Genomic DNA, 24,013 nt, shown 5'->3' with positions numbered 1-24,013 from the left:
GCACAGCTCTCTACCTATTTGGGGGGAAAAATCCAATGAACTCAAAAAACCACAGACAAAAGGATATTAATTAGAAAAAAAAGAAGAAAATGCTCCTGACTATAAAGTTTTAAAAAGTCAGACTATATACACATTATGGCATTACTTATCTGAATATACAGTAATGAAGATTGCCTTGATTATAAATAGAAAAAAAAAATAGGCAGTAGATAAATATACCTAAATACTAATAACAGTCATTTTAGGTAATTTTATAATGCATACTTTCTTACTTTTGTGTATTTTACAAGCATAAAATGCCCCCCCCCTTGATAGACTTGATGGCTTCAGAAAATTCTACCAGTTTCCTGTTCACACAGAAAAGGGAAGAATAATTGTGCACATGGTTATCGTTTTCATCCACCTCTGGCTCAAGGGGAGTTCCTTTTCAGGCCTGCGCGAGCCAGCTGAACTTCAGATACTAATTCAGCCTCAAACTTCTCAGCCCTCAAAGGAGTAAGAAGCCGAGACTCCGACCTCTGCATAATCAACAAGCGCTGGCTTACGGAAGTCAAACACTAGGCAAAGAACACAAAACACAAAAACCAGAAAACCCAAGCCCATACCTGGACCACAGGGTGGCCTCCCGTGGGGGCTTTGACGGCCCCCCGGCTGCCCTCTGTCTCGTAGTGGGCCCGGTGATGTGGCTTGGGCTGCACCTCGATCCGCAGCTCGTAGGAGCCCGACTGGCCAGAGAGCGGCCACTCCAGGGGAGGGAGGGATGCAGTCATGGGAATGCTGGAGGGAGAAAGAAAGCGGGTCAGTCATCTACACAGCAAACCAGAACCGATTGCTCTGTACACTAAACGTAAATGGCCCCTTTTTAGAAAACTGTGTCTCGTGTGATCCGAATAAAAGACGGGATTTGAGGGGTAATTTGTGGCTACAGATTGCTCAGACAGGACAACAGAGGGCTTTGCAAGGTAGAGAGATCTTTTTTATTTTTATTTTTTGTCATCTTAGGGATTGAATCCGGAGGTGTTGTACTTCTGAGCTACACCCCCAGCCCTTTATATTTTTCATTCTGAAACAGGGTCTTGCGAGGTGGCTGAGAGTCTCATTATATTGCTGAGGCTGGCCTCACACCTGCAGCCCTATCCCAGCTCCCCAAGTACTGGGATCATAGGTGTGCACCATCGTGCCTGGCTGAGGGAGATCTCTTGCTTAGCTTCTTCCTTCAAGATGGAGCGTCATTTCTTAATGTGATTAATGTGATTTCTTAAGCTGATTTGATTGTCTTTTAGTTCTAGCAAGTTTCTAACTACTGTAACTACTCCTCTGGGAATTTTAAAGAGCAGCACCCTTTCACCTCTCACAAACACCCTTTTCGAAGGACATTCCTCTTTTCCGAAGGGTTCGCGTGGGAGAAGGAATACTGCCGTGGGTATCAGGAGATTTCACTAACGTGCCCTGGGACTTAAAGCAAGAACTTCTCTCTTGTTCATCATCTCTTGAAACTGTGTGGCAAATAACACCAGGCCACATCTGAGCGTCCCTGCGGCTCTTATTTCTACGCCTGATGTTCTTAATTAAAAGCACATCTGAGCCAGGATTGGTGGCACATGCCTGCCATCCCAGTACTTGGGCTGCTGAGACAGGAGAACTGCGGGTTCGAGGCCCTCAAGAAGTTAGCAAGGCCCTCAGCAACTCAGCAAGACCTCGCTGCAAAATAAAAAACAAAACAGGGCTGGGGTGTAGCTCAGGGGCAGAATGTCCCTGAGTTCAATCCCCAATACCACACACACAGAAAAAAGAAGTCAAGACAATCTCATTTATGCAATGACTCCAGCACCACACCTGACATTTCTGAGTCTGCGGTGAGTATTCGGGGGGGATGGGAAGATGAGTGGATGGGAGGAAGGGCCTGTGAATGAATGAATGGGCATCTTTATTGTCCACAGAAGCCTGTATATTCAGTAGCTGTGACACTGAGAATGCTGGGCTCTGCTTTTGCTTTTTATTGGGGGGTGTTGGTGGTACTGGGGGTGGAACCCAGGGGGTTTTCTATCTCCGGGCTATACCCCCAGACCTATTTTATATTTTATTTGGAAACAGGGTCTCGCTAAGTTGCTGAGAGCCTCACTAAGTAGCTGAGGCTGGCTTCGAACCTGTGTGATCCTCCTGTCTCAGCCTCCCAAGCGCGGGGATTACAAGTGTGCGCCACCATGCCCGGCTGGGGCTCTGCTTTTTCACCCAGGCCAGAGCTCCTAAATCCAACCAGAGCGTTCTCTTCCACTTCCCTTGGGGCTGCGAGAAGCTCACATTAACGACCAGGTCTAGTCAAGCACCTGAACCCATTCCATCCCTTCTCTACCATCCGAGGAACAGAGATAAGAAAGGCAGAGGTGGGAGCGGCCTGCCTGTCGACTCTCTGGGTGCCAGAGTCCAAGGTAAACACACGATGCACCTCAGTACTATCCTTGGCTGTGCCAGAAACTCCCATCCCTCCTAGCCAGGCAGACTGTCCCGAGCTTCCCTGCCCAGAGGTCTCAGGGCGTCCAAAGCTCCTTTATTTCTACCTTGGTGACAAAACTACAAGGCTCCACGCTTCTTCTACCTGGAACGGAAGTGCTTTGAGTGTTGACTACTCTCCCTCATGCAAGCTGGAATTTCTTAAGTTTGTAAAATAAGACCCCCAAAAATCACTATATCCCTGTATTAGTATCTTTTTTTTTTTTTTTTATGGTACCAGGAATTGAACCCAGTGGCATTCTACCTCTGAGCTATACCCCTGGCTATTTTTTTTTTTAATTTTGAAACAGGGTCTCCCTAGGATGCTGACTCTCACAAGATAGCCAAGGCTGGCCTTGAACCGGAGACCCTCTAGTCTCAGCCTCCCAAGTACTGGGATTACAGGAGTGCACCACCACACCCGACCTGTATTAATAGCTCTTAAAGCATCAAAAAAAAAATGTTAGTGAATTGAATAATTGGTGCGATATCTCCCAAGTTATAACTTTTCTTGGTTCTAAAACAGGTATTTGATGCTGAAATAAATACAATCTCAAGAATTAGACCATGGAGCCAGCCTGAAAGCTTACGTCTGAATTCCAGCCTCCCCTGGGCCTTCCTCGGCGGAAATACACGTCACCGTGAGGTTTCCCTGAATGCCCCATTCTCTCAACCTCACAGAAAACTTTTGCAAATGTCTCATGGGCTGGCACAGACTGGCACCCGCCAAGCACCAAAGGACCTAACGCTCAGAACCTCTGAGGTCAAGCTGCCGAAGAGCGAGGTCCAGATCTGACAAACAGTAACGTCTCAGACCGGTCATGATCATATTTTATATCAATGTTCCTCCCCGGTCCTCTCCACCATTAGATAAAATTGTGGTTTGGAGACTGATCTGTCTGTCGCAGGAAGAATGAAGAGCCAGGAATCCCGGCTTCTAGTTCCCACTCTGGTCATTAGCTGACTGACCACCGTAGGTTTGTCCTCGTCTGTCCAAGTCCAGACCTCTCAGCCCGTAGCAGGGGTGGCCGTGATCGGCACTGCCGAAGATGGGCTGTGGCAGCTCACAACAGGCCTCAGAATGGGATAGACAAAGGGTCTTCACCACCACGCACATCATTCTGCCCGTAGTAAAGGCTCTGAGAAGGCCTGCACGAGGATACCCCTTACTCTGTTTTAAGAAACTCCACGTGGCCCACTGGTGTTGTCAGACCCGTTTTGGAGGACGGCCACTGGATGCCTCCTATGGTCTGTTATTGTCTGGCGTGGGGGCCCCTGGATACTCTCACGCCCACACCTATCAAAGCTGTATCAGGGAGCTGTGGCCCCGCAATAGAGCATTTGCCTAGCCTGGCTTGACGCCTGGGTTAGCACCGCAAAAAAGAAATAAAAAGAAACGACAAAACCCAGCTCTGAAATACGCGTCTTCGGGAGGCTTCCCTGAGCTCTGCCTCCAGCCGCTTTGGTATTCAACTCAGTGTTTTATTCTGTGGGTATTTTTTTTGGGGGTGGGGGGCCTCCAATTGACTAAAGCAAAACAGTTTGGACAGCACAGGGACAGCGGTGGGAGCACACACATGCCCCCCCTCCCCAGTTCTGCATCCGACATGGCGGACGGGACACATCTGCCCTGGCCTGTCACCTCCTTTTTTTTTTTATCATCCGAATGATATAGCGCCCAGCGATGTCAAGCCAGGCTCACGCGAGAACAGCGTGAGGTGACACACACAGGTCCTTACAAGTGCCCCTAAGCGTCGTGTCCCAGTGTCGCCGCCATTACTCTAAGGGCTACTGTGAGCACCATCTCCTAGCACAAGGCTTTTGGGTGAGGAGCTGTTAGAAGGGCTTCCCCCATAAGAGGAAGACCCTAAAGTGCTTCCCCTAGACGAATAATACTCCCCCACGATAACATCTGCATTCCTTTCTTAGGCTCTTATTTGGTGTGGGTTCTCTGCCAAGAGTTTGACCTATGTCATGTTCTCTAATCTTTGGGGAAAAAAAAAAAACCCACTATGAGGTAGGTACTATTATTATCTTCATCTTACAGGGAATGGACCAAGCCCAGAAAGGTGCTTGATTAAAACAAACAACAATTACACACACAAAAAAAGAAAAAACCAGGAGTGGGGGTTGATTGATTAGTAATGCCTGCCCCGGCCACCAAAATGGTACTCACTGAGAAAGAGTCCTGATCGATTAGCAGTGTCTGCCACAGGCACAGGCCCAGAACGGCAGGACGGAGATGCCCATGATTACACAGTAGCAGGGCTGAGACCCAAATTCAGTCCTCAGAGACTCCGGAGCCTGCATGATGCCCTCTCTATCCACCTCTCCAGCCGGCCAAGACCCTAAGCTCCCTGAGGAGTGTGGCATATGCGTTTTACTTTTATCTCGGGGCCTCCCACTGGGGCACATAGTAGCTGCCCCGATTCCCTTCTGGTGAGGTGGATTTTACCTAGCAAGGCTCACGTTGGACTTAGCAGACTGTCTGCTCCATAAAGGCCAGAAATTTAGGCCTGTTTAGTCCACCACCCATCTGCCCAGTCCCTAACAGAGTCTGGTGTGTAGTAGTGTTTCATAAACTCTTGTGGAGTGAATAAATGAATAAATGGATGAACTCTCCGAAAATCCACCTGGCAAGTCAGGCACACTAATTACACCCACCGCGCAGATGAGGAAATCGTGGCTTGGGACGGTCAACATCCTTCTCGGGCTTTCACAGCCCATGGGCGTGAAGCCTGGGTTTAAATCCAGACTCAAGGCCAGAAAGCCACCCCTTCCACCGAGCCCGCTCACCTGCAGATGGGGATAGCCGGCACCAGCTGCTTGGGCCACGTTGGCGGCACCAGCAAGATGGACTCGGGGACCGAGTTCCTCCGTTCCTCCTGCTCGCAGGGCCCCAGGAACTCCACGGCCGGGTAGAGGTGCCGCGGCAGGCCGGCCTTGGCCGGGGCGGCAGACACGGGCGCCGGGTCGGGGCTGGTCTTCCACATCTTGGGGGGGATCCCGCAGGGCGAGTCCGTGGGGAGGCTGCTCAGGGCATCCATGAGGACCGCAGAGTCAGCCGCGGCGGGGTACCCGGCGGGGGCACCGTGGTCCTGGGGGGCCGCCTGAGATGGAGGCTGTGGCGAGGGGCTCCGGGAGCGCTGGGGCGAGGCTCCGGGCCGCGGGGCCACCGAGGCCTCTGCACAGGAATGCCTCCGCTTGGCACCGGGCGACGAGGAGCGGGAGGCCGGACGGGGCACGGGCGAGTGGCGGCCCAGGCAGCTGTCCTCGGTGAGGCTGGTTCGAGGTGACATTATTGGCGAGGTTCTGGGGGAATAATGAGCAGGGATGTTTTGAAACTGGGGACACAGGTCGTCGGGCCCGCCATTATTGGGCGAGACGCAGGGCGAGGTGTAGGGAGAGGTGTCAGACACGAAGCTGGCAGAGGAGCCGCTGCTAGCGGGGCTCAAGCAAAGCGGCTCGCGGTAGCCCTCGAAGCCGGGCACGGGCAGCGTGAACCGCGGGCTGGCGGCCATGCCCGCTGCGGCCGGCGGCTGCGGCAGGAGGCCGGCGTCCCTCCCGTGGAGGGGGCCCCCTGCCTGCATCAGTTCGTGGGACGGAGTGATCTCGATTCTGGGGCTCAGGCCCGAGGCGCCCGCTGGCTTGGCCGGGCTCAGAAAGCTCTGGGGCCCTACCCTATCGGGCTCTCCGAATCGGCCGGGGGGCTCGCCAGCGAAGCTGGCCAGGGGGCCGTATGGCTTGAGGCCATAGTCCAGGACATCATCGGGGTATGCGAGTCCGGAGGGTGGGTTGACGAGCTTATGTGCATTCGGTTCTTCTGGAAAGAGAAGGGAGGGAGGGAGGATCTTATAAGCCTCTAAAACAGAAGTCAGTCGGCTGCAGAACAATCACAAGCCTCTCCTTCCACTGTGTCTGTGAGGTCCCCACTGCGCCAGACCCACGCCTGCCCCGCCGGCCCTGCCGGGAGGACGGGAGGACGAGAGGCCTCCGGATCCCGAGCTCCTCCTCCAAGAGACTAGAGCAGAGGCGCGATCACGGCGGCGAGGGCTGGACGCGGGCTGGGCTGCGGTCAGCGGGCCGAGGCTTCAATGGAGCCGGAACCCAGTCCACACCGCCTGTTCTAACTCTCTGAACTGACACCCGCCCCGCCACAGAGCATGCGCTCCGGCCTCCCTCCCACCTGGGGCTGTTTCGGTGTCACAACCCACAAGACGGATTTCCTGTCCCAAGAGCGGGCCGTGACCCGCAAGTTGGAGAAACACTGGCCTACGCTCGCCATCCCGCGCGTGTGGCAGGGATGGACACGGGGTTCGGCACAGGCCCCGGCGCCCCATGGAGCTCTGCGCCTCAACCTAGGAGGTCACGCCCACGTGTAAGAAGCAGCTTAATTCAGATGCTGGGCACTTTTCACAGATGAGGCCCCGAGAGGGGAGGGGACTCACCAATGACATGGAATTAAATTAGGCTTAGAAATCCTGCCCCTGGGCCCCCAAAGGCAGGGCCACGGCCACAGCGAGTCCCTGACCCGTTAAAACAAGGGGCCACAGGATGGTCCAAGCTCTTTTTCAAACCCTAGGGGATTAGCTGGGCATGGTGGTGCACGCTTGGAATCCCAGCATTTGGGAGGCTGAGACAGGAGGATCCCAGTTCGCAGCCAGCCTCAGCTACTTAGTGAGGCCCTTTGCAACTCAGTGAGACCCTGTTTCAAAATAAAGAATAAAAAAATAGGGCTGAGGACAGAGCTCAGAGGTAGAATGCCCCTGGGTTCCAACCCCAGTACCAAAACAAAACAAAAAAAAACAAAAACAAAAAAAAAACCCGGGGATTGGGATAGAACCCAGGGCACTCTACTACTGAGCTATATACCCAGCCCTTTGTTATTATATTTAATTTGTGTGTGTGGGGGGGGGTACTGGGGATGGAACCCAGGGGCATTCTACCTCCAAGCTATACCCCCAACTCTATTTTTGATACTTTATTTTGAAACAGGGTTTCACTAAGTTGCAGAGGACCTCACTAGGTAGCTGAGGCTGGCCCTTGAACCGCTATTCCCCCATCTCAGCCTCCCAAATGCTGGGATTGCAAGCGTGCGCCACCACGCCCAGCTTATTATTTTTAATTTTGAGACAGTCTCACTAAGCTGCAGGAAGCCTTGCCAAGTGCTGAGGCTGCCCTCCAACCCGCAATCCTCCTGCCTCCGTCTCCCAGGTGCTGCGACTATGCTGGGCTGAAGCTCTTCTTTAACCGTGGCCCTCTTCCTCCGGCTTCGGCAACCACCTCAGAAGGACCCGCAGGCAGGGGGCTCAGAGGATCACTCCACACGGGTCGCCTGAGGACCCTGCGGCACCCCACCCCAGGGCGCCCTCCTTGGCAGGCACCCTGCCTAGCCAACCTCCATATTGGGCCACAGACGCTCAGGTCAGAATGTCCTATGAACTAACAAGGTGACAGTCACTGCCCAGCCCACTCCATCAGGGCCGGGTCAGCCGGGACTCTTCCCTCGCACCCCGAGGTCAGCAGGTCCACGGTGCTCCAGTGACCACCTCCCAGCCCACTGCTAATGTCTCACTGTCCTCTGTGTCTGCCCTGGCCCAAGGCCCCACCCACCCACCCGAGCTGCCTCCATGCAGGGGCCGCCTCCTCCTCTCCCTCCTCCTCTCCCTCCTCTTCCTTCTCTCCCTCCTCCTCATTCGTGTGCGTGTGCGTGTGTGTGTGTGTGTGTGTGTGTGTGTGTGTGTGTGTGTTTGTGTTACTGGAGACTGAACTCAGGGGCATTCTACCTCTAAACTATACCCTCAGCCGTATTTTTTTTATTATTATTATTATTTTGAAACAGACTCTAGGTTGCGGAGGGGCTCTCTAAACTGCTAAGGCTGGCCTCAAACCTGCAATCCTCCTGACTCAGCCCCTCCCAAGTACTGGGATTCCGGGCGTACGCCACCAAGTCCAGCCATGCGGGGGCTTCTGCAATGCCCGCTCCAGAGCCCCTCCCGCCCCTTAGCAGGAACCTGAGGCCATACACGGCCTGCCCCTGCCCCAGCCGGCCTCACCGCCCACCTGTCCCCACTCCCCCCATGCTGACCAGCAGGAGCCCACTGGTACTGCACTGTGTTTCCAGAACACCTGCCTCTTTGGCCTCCGGCGCGTTCTTCCCTGACCCCCTCATCTCCTCAGACTGGCCCCCTGAACTGCCTGCTGCACCCCTTCCCTGGCCTGCTCTTCTCCATCGGCGCCGGCCGCCACCTCTCGTTACATCAGACACCAGTCAGAGAACTCATCCCGCTGAGCCAGGGTGGGGAAGCTGAGGCCAGGGGACAAACTCAGCCCTTGGGCTGTGTTTGTCAATAAAGTTTTATTGGAACACACCATGCCTATTTCTTCACCCAGGGCTTGTTTTTTTCACTACAGCAGCAGAGACGGCACTGGCCTCAAAGCCTGAACTGCTTACCCTCTGGCCCTTCATGGAAGGTCACAACTGCCCCAGGCTCAAAGCTCTGGCAGCTGGATCTGTGTCTACACGGCTGAGCACCGGGGGCCATGTACCTGCCATAGGGCTTGGCATGTTAGGCCCTCCTCACACATTGTTGAGTAGCTGAGAGAAGAAATAAGCATGGATGGAGATGGGGCTCACTGGTAGGACATTTGCCTAGCAAACACAGGGCCCTGGTTCCATCCCAGTACAAGAAAGAAAGGAAGAAAGAAAGAAAGAAAGAAAGAGAAATGAAGGGGTCTCAACCAGCCAGAAATGGGGTCTCTTTCTCCCCAGCGGCTCCTGCCAGGACAGACAGCCTGGACACTCAAGGTGGTCCCCAATCCTTGTGCCCTTTTGGGGCCACCCTGGAGGAAGCGTGGTCCAGCTCAGCTGATCTCCATGGCGCTTCATGAGCACCCTAACTGGCTGGCTATCTACCCCCGAGGGATCTCCAGGTAAAGAACAATGATTTCAGCCTGGCCCAGGCCACCTGCCTCTTCTCCCACCACTCCCCTCTCTTGCCTCCAGCCAAACTGGGGCTTAAGGAAAACACCTGGTTCCTTCCTGCCCCGGGGCCTTTGCATTTTTCTTTTCCCCCCTCAAGAGCCCTCTCTCTATGAGGCTGAAGCCTGCTCACACCACGAGCTCAGCAGAAGTGCACCAACCCCAAGAGGCTTTCTGACCTCCGTGGCCAGCCCAGACCCCTCCTTGGATCCCTGTGCTTCTTGCAATTCCAAAAATGTAAGGAAGAGTTATCTAACTACAGCCTGCCACCCTCCACTGGGTCAGTAAACCCCACGAGGACTCTGGCTCTATACTGTATCTCAAGCAGCCGGATGGGACCTGCCACAGGCAGGTGCTCAAAACAAACAAACAAACAAACAAGATCTTTGGACGGGTTGGATGACTAACGCAAGTTAAGAAAGGTCTATGAGAACTATTAAACTAGTCCTCAGAGATGTAGATCGCCAAGCCAAAAGACAGAAGGGTGTAACCTCTAAAGAGGGCAGCTTTGTAATATCAAAACCCCAAACACAGGCACCCTGACACCAAGACATGCCACCTTTAGAAGTGCGTCCTGCGGGGACTCTTATCTGTGCAAAACAAAGTGCGCACAAGGACAGTTACTGCACGGCCAGGCGTTGTGTCCGCAGTCCCAGTGTTGGGAGGGTTGCGGGTTCGCAGCCAGCCTCAGCGACTTTTGAGGCCCTCGGCAACTTAGTGAGACCATGTTCCAAAATAATAAAATAAAATAAAATAGGATTGGGACAGCTCAGAGGTAGAAGGTGCATGGGTTAAATTGCCAGTACTAGAGAAAGACAGAGGAAAGAAAGAAAGAAAGAAAGAAAGAAAGAAAGAAAGAAAGAAAGAAGGAAGGAAGGAAACTAGCTCCAAGACTGGAAGCAACCTAAGACCCATCAATTGGGGATGGGTTCAACTCTGGCTCATTCATACAATGGCTGGAAGAAACTCCTCCTGCACTGATGGAGTTAAAGGAAGAGCCGGGCGCGGTGGCGCACGCTTGTAATCCCAGCATCTGGGAGTCTGAGACAGGAGGATTGCGGTTCGAGGACAGCCTCAGCTACATAATGAGGCCCCTTGCAAGTCAGTGAGACCCTGTTTCAAAATAAAGAATAAAAAATAGGGCTGGGGGTGTAGCATGGAGGTAGAATGCCCCTGGGTTCCATCCCCAGTATCGCAAAAATATATATAAAAAATAGTGTTAAGAAAAGCAAGATGAAACCGGCGCCCATAGTACAAAAGGGGTGTGTGAGAAAATGTATACATACACGCACATGTGTGCCCACAGTGCAAGGATGCCCAGTCTTCTGGAAGTCACAGGTGACCGTGGCCTCTCCCAGGAAGAGGCGGCCAGCAACTAAGGGGGCAGCGGCCTGGCAGAGAGGAGACTTTTCAATGCCTCTGTTATGTACCGAAGAGAAATAGCATTCCCCAAACACTTTTAAAATGTTATTTTATAGGTTGGGAGACGAGCGAGGGGCAGAGCTCTTGGTTGGGGCTACAAAACCCTGGTTTCCAAGGCAGGAAACTGAGATTCGGCTCCTGCCCTGACGCTCACAGCTGCGCGGCTTTGGGAGAGTCGCCCGGCCGCTCGCTCAGGGCCTCTGCCCCTCAGTTATGACTGAGCAGCGAGACGTCGCCACGGTCGCTCGCTTCTGGCTTGGAAGCCTTTAAGTTCTTGCAAAATCGCAGCCAGGGTAAATTGTACATGCAGGTGCCCACACTCGCGCACACACACACACACACACACACACACACACACTTCCTAGCAAGTAACAGAGAATGCATTGTGTGTGTGCGTATGCACGTGTGTGTTATTGGGGATTGAACCAAGGAACAGTCTACCTTTCAGCTACACCCCAATCCTTTTTCTTTCTTTTCTTTTTTTTTTTTTTTTTACGATACTAGGGATGGAAGCCAGGGGCATTCTACCTCTAAGCTACACCCCCTGCCCTTTTTTTTATTCTTTATTTTGAAACGGGGTCTCACTGAGTTGCAAAGGGCCTCACCAAGTAGCTGAGACTGGCCACAAACCACAATCCTCCCGTCTCGGCCTCCCACGTGCGGGGATTACAAGCGTGCGCCACCACGCACAGCCTACACTCCTATCTTATTTTATTTTTTTTCCTTAAAAATAGGGTCTCGTTAAGTTGCTGAGGTTGTCCTCCAACCCACGGTCCTTCCAACTGAGCCTCTCAACCCAAGTACTGGGGTTATAACCCTGTGCCAGGCCAGAACATGAATTCTTTTAACCTAGGGGGAAATCCACATCAAATCCATGTCAAACAACAGTCTGAGAATTCGTTGCTCTGCAAACAAGCAAAACCAAGCAGGAGGAAAAGTCTCAGCAGAAAATCTGGCCTTATCAGAAAAACTCCCTGGCAGCTTATCAGAAGCACGCCTGCCGAGGCTCCCGGAACCCCAGGAGCCCCGCTTTACTAAGTATCTACCCGTGAAAACACTGGCTCGGGTTCTAACGGACTCAAGCAGCCTTCTCTCGTCCCAGCACTCAGCTGGTCTATCAGCAAGCAGGGAACGTGCGGGGGAATTAAGAACCACCTACCTTGGTCCTCTGGGGAATCACAAACGGCCCATCATTAAAATATTTCTTTAAGTAGCTGAGATTTCTCACTCTGTCTGTGGAAACAACAGCTGGCCAAGCACACATCTGTCTCTCCGAGCCATGAGGAGATAGAAAGGAAATAGGCAGATAGGGAAAAGGCCTTGGTAGAAAAAAGTTAATTTCCTGAGTTTCCTGAGGGGCGACAAATGCCTGAAACTCCAAAGGCTCAGAGATAAGAAGGCCAGAGCTTCACAAAGCCATCTGTTTACTAATCAACAAACCCAGGAGCCAGCACAGAGCAAGGGGACACTCCTACTGAATGCAAGGAGATGAGACCCTTCAAAGGACTTGCAAATGCCCTATGCAAATTCTCCTTGGAATCCCAAAAGTCACCCTAACCAAAAGCGGACTTGCAAGCGGGTCAGACCTTGCCTGACCGGAGGAAATATTGAGGACTTTCCCTCTCGGGACCCCCTCCCCTTTTGGGGAGCTCTTCTCTCTCTCTCACAGGTCGTGTTGGCCCTGAGAGAAGGCAGAGTACATCTGAAGGCACGTGGCTCGGGCGACTCTCGAGTAGTGACCTGAAGGCCTCTGCTGGACATCATGGCTGGCCAGGCCCCTAGGGGTGACCTGCACCTCTTTTCTGGCAGATCGCGTGGACTCTGGGAGAAAGTAGTTTCCAACTGATGGGCACTTGACCCTGAAGGCAGCTACTGAACCCCGGAGTTCTGACCGCCCCTATGGGGTGTTCGGCCACTTTTCTCTATTCCCTTCTGGCAGATCGCATGGACTCTGGAAGAAAGCAGCCTGCTCCTGAAGGCAATTTGGCTTGGGCTACTCTCAAGTATTGTCCTGAAGGCAGCTGCTGGACCCAGAGTTCCAGCCCCTTTGGGGTGTTCAGCCACTCTCTCCCCATTCCCTGCTGCTTCCAATAAACCTTTTACTCCCCTCCCTGAGGTCTGCGGTGTCACTCTTCGCTCCCCGTAGACAAGAACTCGCCGGGTTCCTCTAAACCTGGCTGCTCTGACCCCTAGCACGGTCTTTGTTCTGTCTCGAGTTACCAGTAGGTATCGTTTACTTAATATTTCTTTCTTTTTTTTTCTTTCTTTTTTTGGTGGTACTGGGGTTCCTGGAAGCCCTTATACCTCCGGGCTACACTCCCAGACCTATTTTTATATTTTTATTTAGAAACAGGGTCTCCTAAGCCAGCGCACGCGGCTGGCTTCGAACCTGCGCGATCCTCCTGTCTCTGCCTCCCAAGCGCGGGGATTACAAGCGTGCGCCACCACGCCCGGCTGTTTACTTAATATTTCTGTTTAAATTCACTCACTTTTTTTTTTCTTCTTAGTACTGAGGACTGAACCCAGGAGCATTCTACCTCTGAGCTTCACCCCTAGCCCTTTTTATTTTTTATTTTTTATTTTTGTAATTTTAAACCAAGGGTCTCATTCAACTGCGGAGAGTCTCACTACGTGGCTGAGGCTGGCCTCGAACCCACAGTCCTCCTGTCTCAGTGTCCCAAGTACTGGAATGACAAGTGGGCACCACCATGCTTGTAACTTTTTTTTTTTTAATCTTAAAAGGAAACTTTACCCCTCCCTCTGCCATAGATGGAAAATCAACGTCACTTTCAGAAATAGAAGGTGGGGTAAAAATTCAATGAAAACAAAAATTCCTGCATTCAAGCAAGACACGGTAGCCAGCCAAGACTCCTGAGCCCCAGGCGAACCCCTCCGCTGCCCGACTTCTGTTTTTATTGAGCCTAACTCACATACGGGGGCGGATGCTGAGCCCAGAGCTTGGTGCATCGGGTCAAGTGTTAAACACCCTCATTACTGCCCCGCAATCAAGATGTGGCCCGTTTCTGTGACCCCACAAAGTCTCCCAAAGCCCCAGGGGAGAGGGGAAGAAGGGAAAAAAAGGCATCAGGTGCCCTGCTTTTATTACTGCAGTTGAAAGAAAGGTCCAGGAAGTGCAAATCCAGCCTTTCTCTGCTGTCCCAGTACACTGACACACGCTGTCACACCAGCCCTCCTTCCATCTCTTCAAGGCATTAAAAAAAAAAAGAGGCCGGGCGTGGTGGGCACGCTTGTCATCCCCTCCCTTGGGAGGCGGAGACAGGAGGATCGCTCAGGTTCGAAGCCAGCCGCGCTGGCTTAGGAGACCCTGTTTCCAAATAAAAATATAAAATAGGTCTGGGAGTGTAGCCCGGAGGTAGAAGGGTTCCATCCCCAGTACCACCAAAAAAAAAAAAAAGGGGGGAAAAATTTGTAAAAAGTAAGTGGATTGGTGTCAGCACTTGGGGAGTCTGCTTTTCCTTGCAAATTCTGCCCAGCTATCTGGGCGCGGACCCACTAAGTGTACTAAAGTGTTGGTGACTCAGTTACCTACTTGCAATAACAGAAGTGGTCACCGTGTGCCGGGCGTGGTGGCACACGCTTGTAATCCCCGCGCTTGGGAGGCAGAGACAGGAGGATCGCGCAGGTTCGAAGCCAGCCGTGCTGGCGTAAGAGACCCTGTTTCAAAAATATAAAATAGGTCTGGGAGTGTAGCCCAGAGGAAGAAGGGCTTCCAGGAACCCCAGTACCACCAAAAAAAAAAGAAGAAGTGGTCACCGTGAACACACCTGTCCCGTTCATCTTATACCAACGGCCGCCGGACTCAGGTCGCATTATTAATGTTTTTTCCTCGCAAGAGCCCTGTGAAGCAGGTAGTATATCTAGTTTCTCCACTTTATAAGGATGGGAAATCCACTCAGAGAGGGTGAGTGTTTTGTCTGCGCCACACAGCTTCTAAGCGGCTGAGCCAGGACTCGGTGCAGGCCGCCTGCTTCTCAACAGCCCACTTCTCAACAGAAGGCTGTTTGCCGACACCGGAGTCCTGCCCCCAGCTCCGAGAAACCAGGTTCCCCAGGAACAGAAAGGGCTCTGCGGGCAGGAGCCGCCCCTAACCACCTAAGACACCGACTCCTCTCTTTCTGAAATGCTCTCAGCCCCTGGATGTGTCCCGGCATTGAGTCAAAGGTTATTTTAAAATTCACACTGGGGCCCAGGCCGCCGGGCTCTCCTCCTGGTTCCTCCCGTGGGCCTGGTGCCCAGACCCGGGCAAGTCCCAGACGGGCTTCAATGGCCGCCCACGGCCAGATGCTTTTGAAAAAGGAAGAGCGAGGGGTCGTCCCCTCTGTCTGGAGGTACCGGTGGGTGGAATTTTTGGGAACCAGAACAGACTGACCGAAATAGAAACCCCAATAGGGAACCTGCCAGAGGCAGCGGCCTCTGGGGGAGGGGCAGACTGGAAGGGCGTTTGGGGGCTTGGGGGACTTGAGGGGGGAGCCAGGGCATGGACTGGAGGGGGCGCCCCTCAGATTGAACAAGGCTTCTATTTCACAGTCCCTGTCCAGGGTGCCCCGACGACCACCCCACGAGGCTCACACGGGAGGTGGTGTGCAGCCCCAGCCCTGGCTCGAAACATTACAGTCTGTCACCATGGCAACGTTAAGGATGCCACCACCTGGCACCGCAGAGTGGCAGCCGGGGAAAGGGGAGTCGGTGGGGGGAGGATCCTGCCGCCCGCACATCTGGGACCAAAGGGATCATGGGAGAAGGAAGGCGGACAGGTTCCTGTCTGGCTGGACTGCACAACTTGCAAAAACCACTGGTTAGCCAAGGGAAGGGGTGCACGGCTGTAATCCCAGTACTTGAGAGGCTGAGACCGGAGGATTACAGGTTTGTGGCCAGCATCAGCAGCTTAGTGAGACCCTATTTCAAAATAAAAATAAAATAGGGCTGGGGGTGTAGCTCAGAGGCAAAATGCCCTTGGGTTCGATCCCCAATGCCAATAATTAATTAATAATTAATTTTTAAATAGTTAAAAACGGCCGGGGTATCCAGGTGTGGTGGGGCATGACTATAATCTCAGAATTTGGGAGGCTGAGACAGGAGGATCACAGGTTCAAGGCCAGCTTCAGTAACTTATGAGGCCCTCCACAACTTAGTGAGACGCTGTTTCAAAATAAAAAGGGCTAGAGTGTAGCTTGGGGGTAGAATACCCCTGAGTTCTATCTCCAAAAAGAAAGAGAGAGGGAGGGAGGAGAGGAAGGAAGGAACAGCCAGGTACCTTCAAGACACAAGTGTGACACTCAACAAACTCCCGCCGCCGCTGCCCTGCCTGCTCCTAGCCCACCGCAGCGACTGGATTCCCCATCAGTGAGTCACGTGTGCTGGGAAGGACAGAGACACTGGTCCCGCCCTTCACTTGGAGACTCAGACTGAAAGGTGAGAAATTCCAGCTGGATCAGTCAGGTCCAGGAGGGGAGCAGGCGTCCACCCTCCTGTCTGGCCCGCGCGTAGCAACTGGGAAAGCGGCCTGGACGTGGCAGCCTGGCAGCCGTGCCCTTCGAGCGTGGTCTGCTGAGAGGACAGGGAGCTGCTTGTCACCACCGGGCTGTCCCGAGGCCAGGCGCCCGAGACACACGGAGGGCCGGTCCCTGCAGACTGGCGGCTGGCAAGGTCCCCACAAGAAGAGACGCTCCCGCTGGCTGACGGGAGTCCAGGGACACGGGCCGTGTGTGTGTGTGTGTGCGTGTGTGTGTGTGTGTGTGTGTGTGTGTACTGAGGATCGGACCCGGGCATTCTGCCTCTGATCTACACCCCCAGCCCTATTTTATTATTTTATTTTGCAACAGGGTCTCACTAGATTGCTGAGTCTTGTGTTGCAGAGAAGGGCCGCCATCCTCCTGTCCTCGGCCCATTGGGATCACAAGCATGGGGGGGCCACGCCCGAGGACCAGGTCGCCTTTCTATGGGGCAGCAGGGCCCAGGTGTCCATGTGGCAGGCCCAGGGTCTCACCCCATCCCAGGCCTTCCAGAATTCAGGAATGTTCCTCTCCACACACATCTAACGCCAATCTTCACGAGTACTGCCCCTCTGCCCAGCTGACACCACGCCTGCGGGGCAGATGCTCTGGCCCCTCTCGATGAGGTGGCCTTGGGGTGCAGGGAAAACCCCAGGTCACAAAACAAGGCAAAGCTGGGGTTCAAACCCAGGGGTTGCTCATCTGCAGTAAAATGCACACTCACTGGACATCTCGGGCTGTTCACATCCCATCCCTGGAGACACGGGAGGCCCAGCCCCCACCCCGCCCCCTGAGGCTCCACCCAGGAGGCTGGGCCGCCCCGCCCAGGCGCGACTGGCCTCGAATGTCACATCAACAAGTCCCACGGGATGTGTACGCCTCGCTTCTTTGGCTCGACCTTGAGTCTGAAATTCACCCACACCACGTGCAGGAGCTGTTTCTTTTTCATTTCAGGGGGGTGTGTGCATTGTGTGAATGTACAATTACAGTTTTGGGGGGTACTGGGAATTGAACCCAGGGGGTTCTACCTTGGGGGGTAGTTATTAGGGACTGAACCCAGGGGCATTCCAAGCTATACCTTCAGCCCTTATAAAATTTTTGTTTAACAAGGTCTCACTAGGTTGCTGAGCGCCTCACTGTGTTGTTGGGGCTGACCTCGAACCTCCCAAGCACTGGGACTGCACATCCGGCCCAATTTTATTTTGAAACAGAGTCTCACTAAGTTTCTGCCTGAGGGCCTCGGACCTGTGGTCTTCCTGTCTTAGCTCCCCAAGTCCTGGGTTGCCGGTGTGCGCCATCATGCCTGACTAGGCCCCATCGGTTCTTCCTCCAGCCACCTTGCTGCGCTGGGTCTGTTTTAAGGGCTACTCGGGAGATTTCTGGCGGTGACCAGGGAGACTCCGTTGCATTGACGGGTCTCGGGTGGCTCCCTCACCAGAAGGAGAAGAAAAGATCTGGTCGGAAGAACAGACCAGAAATAGGCTTCAGATAGATAATCCCGCTGCAGCGACGCCCACCAGCAGGAGGGGGCGGGGCCAGGTGGAGGGCGGAGTCGAGTGCGGGCCGGGTCAGCGAGGGGCGGGGCCATCCGAAGGGGCGTGGCCAACAGGGTCTCTGGCCTCCCTGGTCCTCCACCGCTAATTGATTCCCACCACCCCCGGGCCCAGCCCGAAAAGCTGCCTTCCACCTTTTCTTGCAGCTAACTTAAAACCCAAGTGGAAACTTCCCCTTGGAGACGGCGGGGCCCGTGCAGCACTTGGCCAGGGTAGAGATTGAAAATTAAGACCTAATTGACTGGGGGGTTCTTTCTTTATACTCCCCCCTTGCCCAGGGCTTTCATTTCAGGGCTGTGTTCTGGGAGGCGGGCAAACTCGGCGGTGGCCTGCCAACCCCTGGTCATTAAGACATTCCTCCTGGGCTGCAGATTCCAGAGTTGCACGCCCGCCTCCCGAGGCCGGGGCAGGTAAACCCTCGCCTCGGCCACAACCGTGGCCATTTCAGACTTGACGGGATTTCCCCCTGGCTTCGCATTCCCGCTTTTTTTTTTTTTTTTTTTTCAAGCACGTCCAAGCAGGTCTGTTTTGATAAGGCCCTGCGCAAATCCTGCGCTTCGCAGGCTGCTTTCTTGCCTTTTGAAAGCTCACCCAGGCGTGACTCAATTAAAATTCACAGGGGAAGGGCTGGCTTGTAGAAATGTGTTTTATTAACTAAAACAGGCCCCGCTTGGAAAAAAAAAAAAAAAAGTTCCTTTCTAAATCCTCAGATTAGAAGGTAGGAGGGTCCCAGATGCCAACTCAGGGAAAGCAAATCACCTGGACGGCTTGGAGGTTACACTCTGACCTTGGGCTGTGTCTTTGGCAGAAAGAAAACAAAAACAAAACATCCATGGTCCAAGGCGCGCTGCTTTAGAACCAAATGCCAGTCTATACGAAAGGCAGGGGTCAGGGCAACACGTTAAAAGACATCCCAATGCCGGGCGTGGGGGCGCATGCTTGTAACCCCGCGCTTGGGAGGCAGAGACAGGAGGATCGCGCAGGTTCGAAGCCAGCTACGTGTGCTGGCTTAGGAGACCCTGTTTCCAAATTTTAAAAAATGTAAAAATAGGTCTGGGAGTGTAGCCTGGAGGTAGAAGGGCTTCCAGGAACCCCAGTACCACAAATAAATAAATAAATAAATAAATAAATAAATAAATAAATAAATAGACATCCCGGGGATGCAACAGGCAAAGGCCCGAGTGTGGAGAACTGCCCAGAACAAACGACCTTGTTTCATTATCAATAAGTAAGTGGCAGGAAACAGACTGCGAGGGGTTTTATAAGAGAGAAGATGCAGTGGGCACAGGGACCACCTGAGTGTAGGGGTGCTATTTAGATCTTGGTTCAAACAAATTAACTATAAAAAGGAACTTGAAGAATCTGAACACCGGATATTGAGTAATTATTTGTAGGTTTAATAATGGTACATTTGCTTCTCTGTATCATTGTTGTTGCGTTTGTGGATTGGACCACCCATGGATAAAAAATACTTCAGGGGGGGGGATGGGGAGGGATGTCTGAACCAGGTATTGGGGAGCACAGCTATAATTCCAGCACAGGGGAGGCTGAGACAGGAGGACGCAAGTTTGCGCCCAGCCTCACTTAGTGAGATCCTGATTCAAAAAATAAAATAGGGATGGGGGCGTGGCTCAGAGGCAGAACGCCCCTGGGTTCAATCCCCAGTACCACAGGGAAAAAGAAAATTGTGTTTATGTTTGTACCAAACATGTAGACATTGTTTTCTTGTCCTTATTCTTTAAGAAAGCCATGTAACAGAGATCTGCATAGTATTTACATTGTATTAAGTATTTTAAGCAATGTAGAAAGAATCTCAAATGCACAGGAGAATGTGCATAGATTCTATGCAAATACCATACCACTGTATACAAGGGACTTCGGTGGTCCTGGAACCGGTCCCCTGAGGATAATGAAAGACAGCTGTGTTTGGTTTTCTCTCGAGAGTCCTTATCTTTGGGAGACACCTATGAACAATTTATTACTATTATGACATCTGGAATTGTGTCTCAAGTATTTTGAGGGTGGGAGTGGGGAGGACCTGTTTGGATCGGCGCTGTGGAATACTCCAACAGTTAGGAGATAATCATCCCATCCATCTCACTTTTGCGTATCTGGGGGAAGTCAAAGCTGTTCCTCTGGCTTTGGGACCTTGCATCGGGATCTGAACCAGGTGGGAAGCAGAGGGCCCGTGACCAGGCCCGAAAACCCCCAGCATCCAGGTCCTGCCTTATTCCCTGAGCTCAGTTAGACACGAGCAGCAGAAAGCAAACGCCCACTGGCCCGGTCCTGGCCGTCTCCTGTGCCAGGAGGAGGGTGTCCCTTGCGGGGGAAGGGGGCGCAGAGTGCCCAGCACGATGCATCTGCAGGCTGGTCCCCTCCAGCCCGGCTCAGATAGCCTGCAGGGCCAGGGTAGGACACCTAGGAGATTTTGCAGGGAGAAGCTCCCAGCCTCCAAATCTGGACGATTAAGGAAGGAAGTGTCTGCGGCCCGCAGAGTTCCGGGGCTGAGCAGAAGCAGGGGAGAATCCTGCAGCTCAGCACTGAACAGGCCTGGAGCCAGACACCTCGCTGCCCTGCCGACTCAGCCGCAGCCAGCAAGCCTGGTTCCTGGCCTACCTGCGACCGCGGCTCAGGAGTCGCCCGAGCCCAAGCAGAGACCAGCTCTCCCGAAAGCCAGGGCGGGGAGGACCAGCCTCGCGTGCCTGGTCCCGTGTACCGCCTGGGAGAAATCGCGCTGTTCTTTATACACCTACTCGGCAACTACTGATGGCACCTGCCTGTGCCAGGCGCCTCTGCTCAGCCAAGGCCACCCAAGGAGAAAGCAACCATGGTGCGTGCAGAGCCAGCATTTTCTGATTTTTTTTTTTTTTTTTTTTTTGGTGGTACTGGGAATGGAATCCAGAAGCAGTCTACCTCTGAGCTACACCCCCAGCCCTATTTTTTATTCTTTATTTTGAAACTAGGTCTCACTGAGTTGCAAAAGGCCTAAGTAGCTGAGGCTGTCCTCGAACGGCGAGCCTCCTGTCTCAGCCTCCCGGATGCTGGGATGACAAGCGTGCGCCACCACGCCCGGCTGCATTTTCTGATTTGAGACCTGGTTTTCTGACTTGCCGACTGCCAGAGGCCTCCACAACCAAAGGTTGCTTGAGGAGAAGCGCTGCCGGGGCAAGGCGTGTGTCCGCGGCAGGGAGCCCACCGGAGCCTGCCTGGAAGTTTTGTAACAAGTATACTCCCACTAAGGGGTAGTGAAAGTGTTTTAGGTACCGAGTACCTGTAAGGGCTAGATGCGCACGAAACTAACACACCAGGTGCACACTGGACATCCCCGGAGAACGCAGCTCTACCGGGGACCCAGGGCTCTGGGGGTGGCAACCTGGCCGTGTGCCTAGGGCAGGAACTCGGGACCCCATGTGTCTAAGGCCCAGCTACTTCCTCAAACCCCACTCTCAGCCCAGAGCCTGACTTCACAGGTCCGGGCCCAGCCCGGACATTTCTAGAGCAGAGCCAGGAAAAAGAACCCGTGTCCACTTCTAGTGCATTTCACATTTAGTTAACCTACTACCTTAGGAAGTCAGAGAGTCTCGGGAGACCAGCTGGGCATGGTGGCGCGGGCTTGTGATTGCAGTACTTGGAAGGCTGAGACAGGAGGTTCGAGGCCAGCCTCAGCAACTTAGCAAGACCCTGTTTCAAAATTTAAAGAAGGGCGCCCGACGTGGTGGCACAAACTTGTAATCCCCGCGCTTGGGGGGCGGAGACAGGGGGATCGCGCAGGTTCAAAGCCAGCCTCTCAGCCGGGCGTGGTTGCGCACACGCTTGTAATCCCCCCCCCCCCCCGCTTGGGGGGCAGAGACAGGAGGACCGCGCAGGTTCGAAGCCAGCCTCGCTGGCTTAAGAGACCCTGTTTCCAAATAAAAATATTAAAATAGGTCTGGGAGTGTAGCCCAGAGGTAGAAGGGTTTCCAGGAACCCCAGGACTACAAAAAAAAAAAAAAAAAAAAAAAGCCAGCCTCTCTGGCTGAAGAGACCCTGTTTCCAAATAAAATATAAAATAGGTCTGGGAGTGTAGCCCAGAGTTAGAAGGGTTCCATCCTCAGTACCACCAAAAAAAAAAAAAAATTAAAGAAGGGCTGGGGATGTAGCTCAGAGGTAACATCCCTGGGTTTAATCCTCAGTACAAAAAAAAAATATTTTAAGAAGCTCCACTCCCAATCAATACCTAAGGTCACTAAAACCAGAAAGCCTTTAATCTGGAAGCCAGAGTGGCGTGCGCTCACAGTGAAGAAGGACTGAGGTGACTGTCCCCACTTGCCCGAGGCACCATTCTAGCCTGGTTCCCTTCCCAGCTGCACCTGGAGCCCTTATTTGTCCAAAGTGAGCTCATGACAGCTGCCTTACCTCAGCACGGGCAACAGCGGCGGCGCTGAATGTCACCTGTATCCAGCCAGCCCTTTGCCCATGCGGAGCCCTATTTTTAGTAAGCACCAAAAAATAAATAAATAAAACAGTTACTGTATCACAGCACCTCATTTGTCGCCATATGCTTACCAGCCTGGGTCCCACACTGGCCCCGCAGCCGGGCGGGGGAGGGACCACATCTCAGTCTCTGCACCCACGAGGCCGGGCACAGATCCAGCTTTCAGTCTGTTTGCTGAAAGAATCAGGTTCTAATTGTCCCGTGTGACTGGGCTGAGAACAGGTGTCCCTACGCTGAAGCGCAGGCGGCATTAGGGGACGGGCCACAGAAAGGCCGCAGCCCCCAGCCCGCCCCAGGCGTGGTGTAAAGCACAGGTGTGGTGGGGGCAACATACAGACATGTGTGTGCCGGGCACTCTCCCTTAGAGTGTGAGTGTGTGTGTGTATTTGTTTTGTTTTGTTTTGTTTTTGTGGTCCTGGGGATGGAACCCAGGGGCATTCTACCTTCGAGGGACACCCCCAGCCCTATTTTTATTCTTTATTTTGAAACAGGGTCTCACTGAGTAGCAGAGGGCCTCACTAAGGAGCTGAGGTTGGCGGCAAACTGCGATCCTCCGGTCTCAGCCTCCCAAATGCTGGGATGACAAGTGTGCGCCACCACGCCCAGGTGTGTGTGTGTGTGTGTGTGTGTGTGTGTGTGTGTGTGTGTGTGTGTGTGAACTGTGGCTTTCTTTAGTCAGCTTTTCAAAGAGCTGTGATCCAACGATTTAAGGATCACAGAAGAAACTCTACAGAGCAATTTAGGGGCCGGGAGAGTCTGTCTGTGTTTTGGGAAGGTCAGAGCTGATGCCATAAGCGTGGGTTGACCAGGACTTGAAGTGGGGGACAGCCCTGACCTATTGAGGCAAAACAGAAACAAGCCCCCCACCCCGCCATGGCTGGGACACCATGTGTCCAGGGCTCCCAGCGCCCACCCGTCTCTCACAACAGAAAGCTGAGAGGCGTGAGCATCACTGAGCTCCAGCATGCAGGAGGGCGTCCCAGCTCCGCGCTGTGACACGCACTCGCCGTCCCGCCCGGTGGACCTGCGGCCGATCAGTACCCCACACCCGGACCCTGCCTCTCCACCGCCATGTGCTCGGCTGTCTCTTCCACTAGAAAAATAGAAGCATGCACTTCGCACCTCTCTAGTTGAATACATTTAAAACCCTAGAGAGACAGAAATGGATAGTTTCCTAGGAAGATACAGTTTGCCAAAGCTGACTCCAGTAAAAATAGAAAGTGTAAACAGACAAGTCCTGTAGACATAACAGGAAAAGCCATCAAGAAAAAACTCTACTGTAGCTCAGGGGGTAAAATACCCCTGGTTCAATCCCTAGTGGGAAGGAGGCAGCGAGGGAAGGAAGGAAGGAAGGAAGGAAGGAAGGAAGGAAGGAAGGAAGGAAGGAAGGACCTAAAGCTGACCACACAGAAAAAGAATATTATAGAGAGATACCACTCACAAATGGTGCCCCCCCAAAAAAAAAAATCTTAAGTAAAATATTACCAAACAGAGTTCACTAACCCAAGAAAATAATACGCAGTGACCAGGTGGAGTTTATACCAGGAATATAAAATATTAGATCATCTCCCAGTCTCAG

At 53.1% G+C, this 24,013-nt stretch overlaps 1 protein-coding gene across 4 annotated transcripts in view; it reads right to left on the bottom strand.

Annotated features, from left to right (window-relative positions):
* NFATC2 (nuclear factor of activated T cells 2) overlaps nt 1-24,013 on the bottom strand; it is a gene marked incomplete at both ends in the record, with an annotated part of 137,956 nt that overhangs the window by 94,778 nt on the left and 19,165 nt on the right. For all 4 annotated transcript variants that reach the window (XM_080716864.1, XM_080716865.1, XM_080716862.1 and 1 more), the window contains 2 exons: nt 606-777; nt 5,287-6,313. In XM_080716864.1, the coding sequence (XP_080572990.1) occupies nt 606-777; nt 5,287-6,313 (1,199 nt within the window). The remainder of the gene's footprint in view (nt 1-605; nt 778-5,286; nt 6,314-24,013) is intronic.

Source organism: Muscardinus avellanarius (genome assembly GCF_963383645.1).
Source record: "Muscardinus avellanarius genome assembly, chromosome: 19".
NCBI lineage: Eukaryota > Metazoa > Chordata > Mammalia > Rodentia > Gliridae > Muscardinus > Muscardinus avellanarius.
The sequence above is the reverse complement of the archived record's forward strand: the minus strand, read 5'-3'. Positions and strand labels throughout refer to the sequence as shown.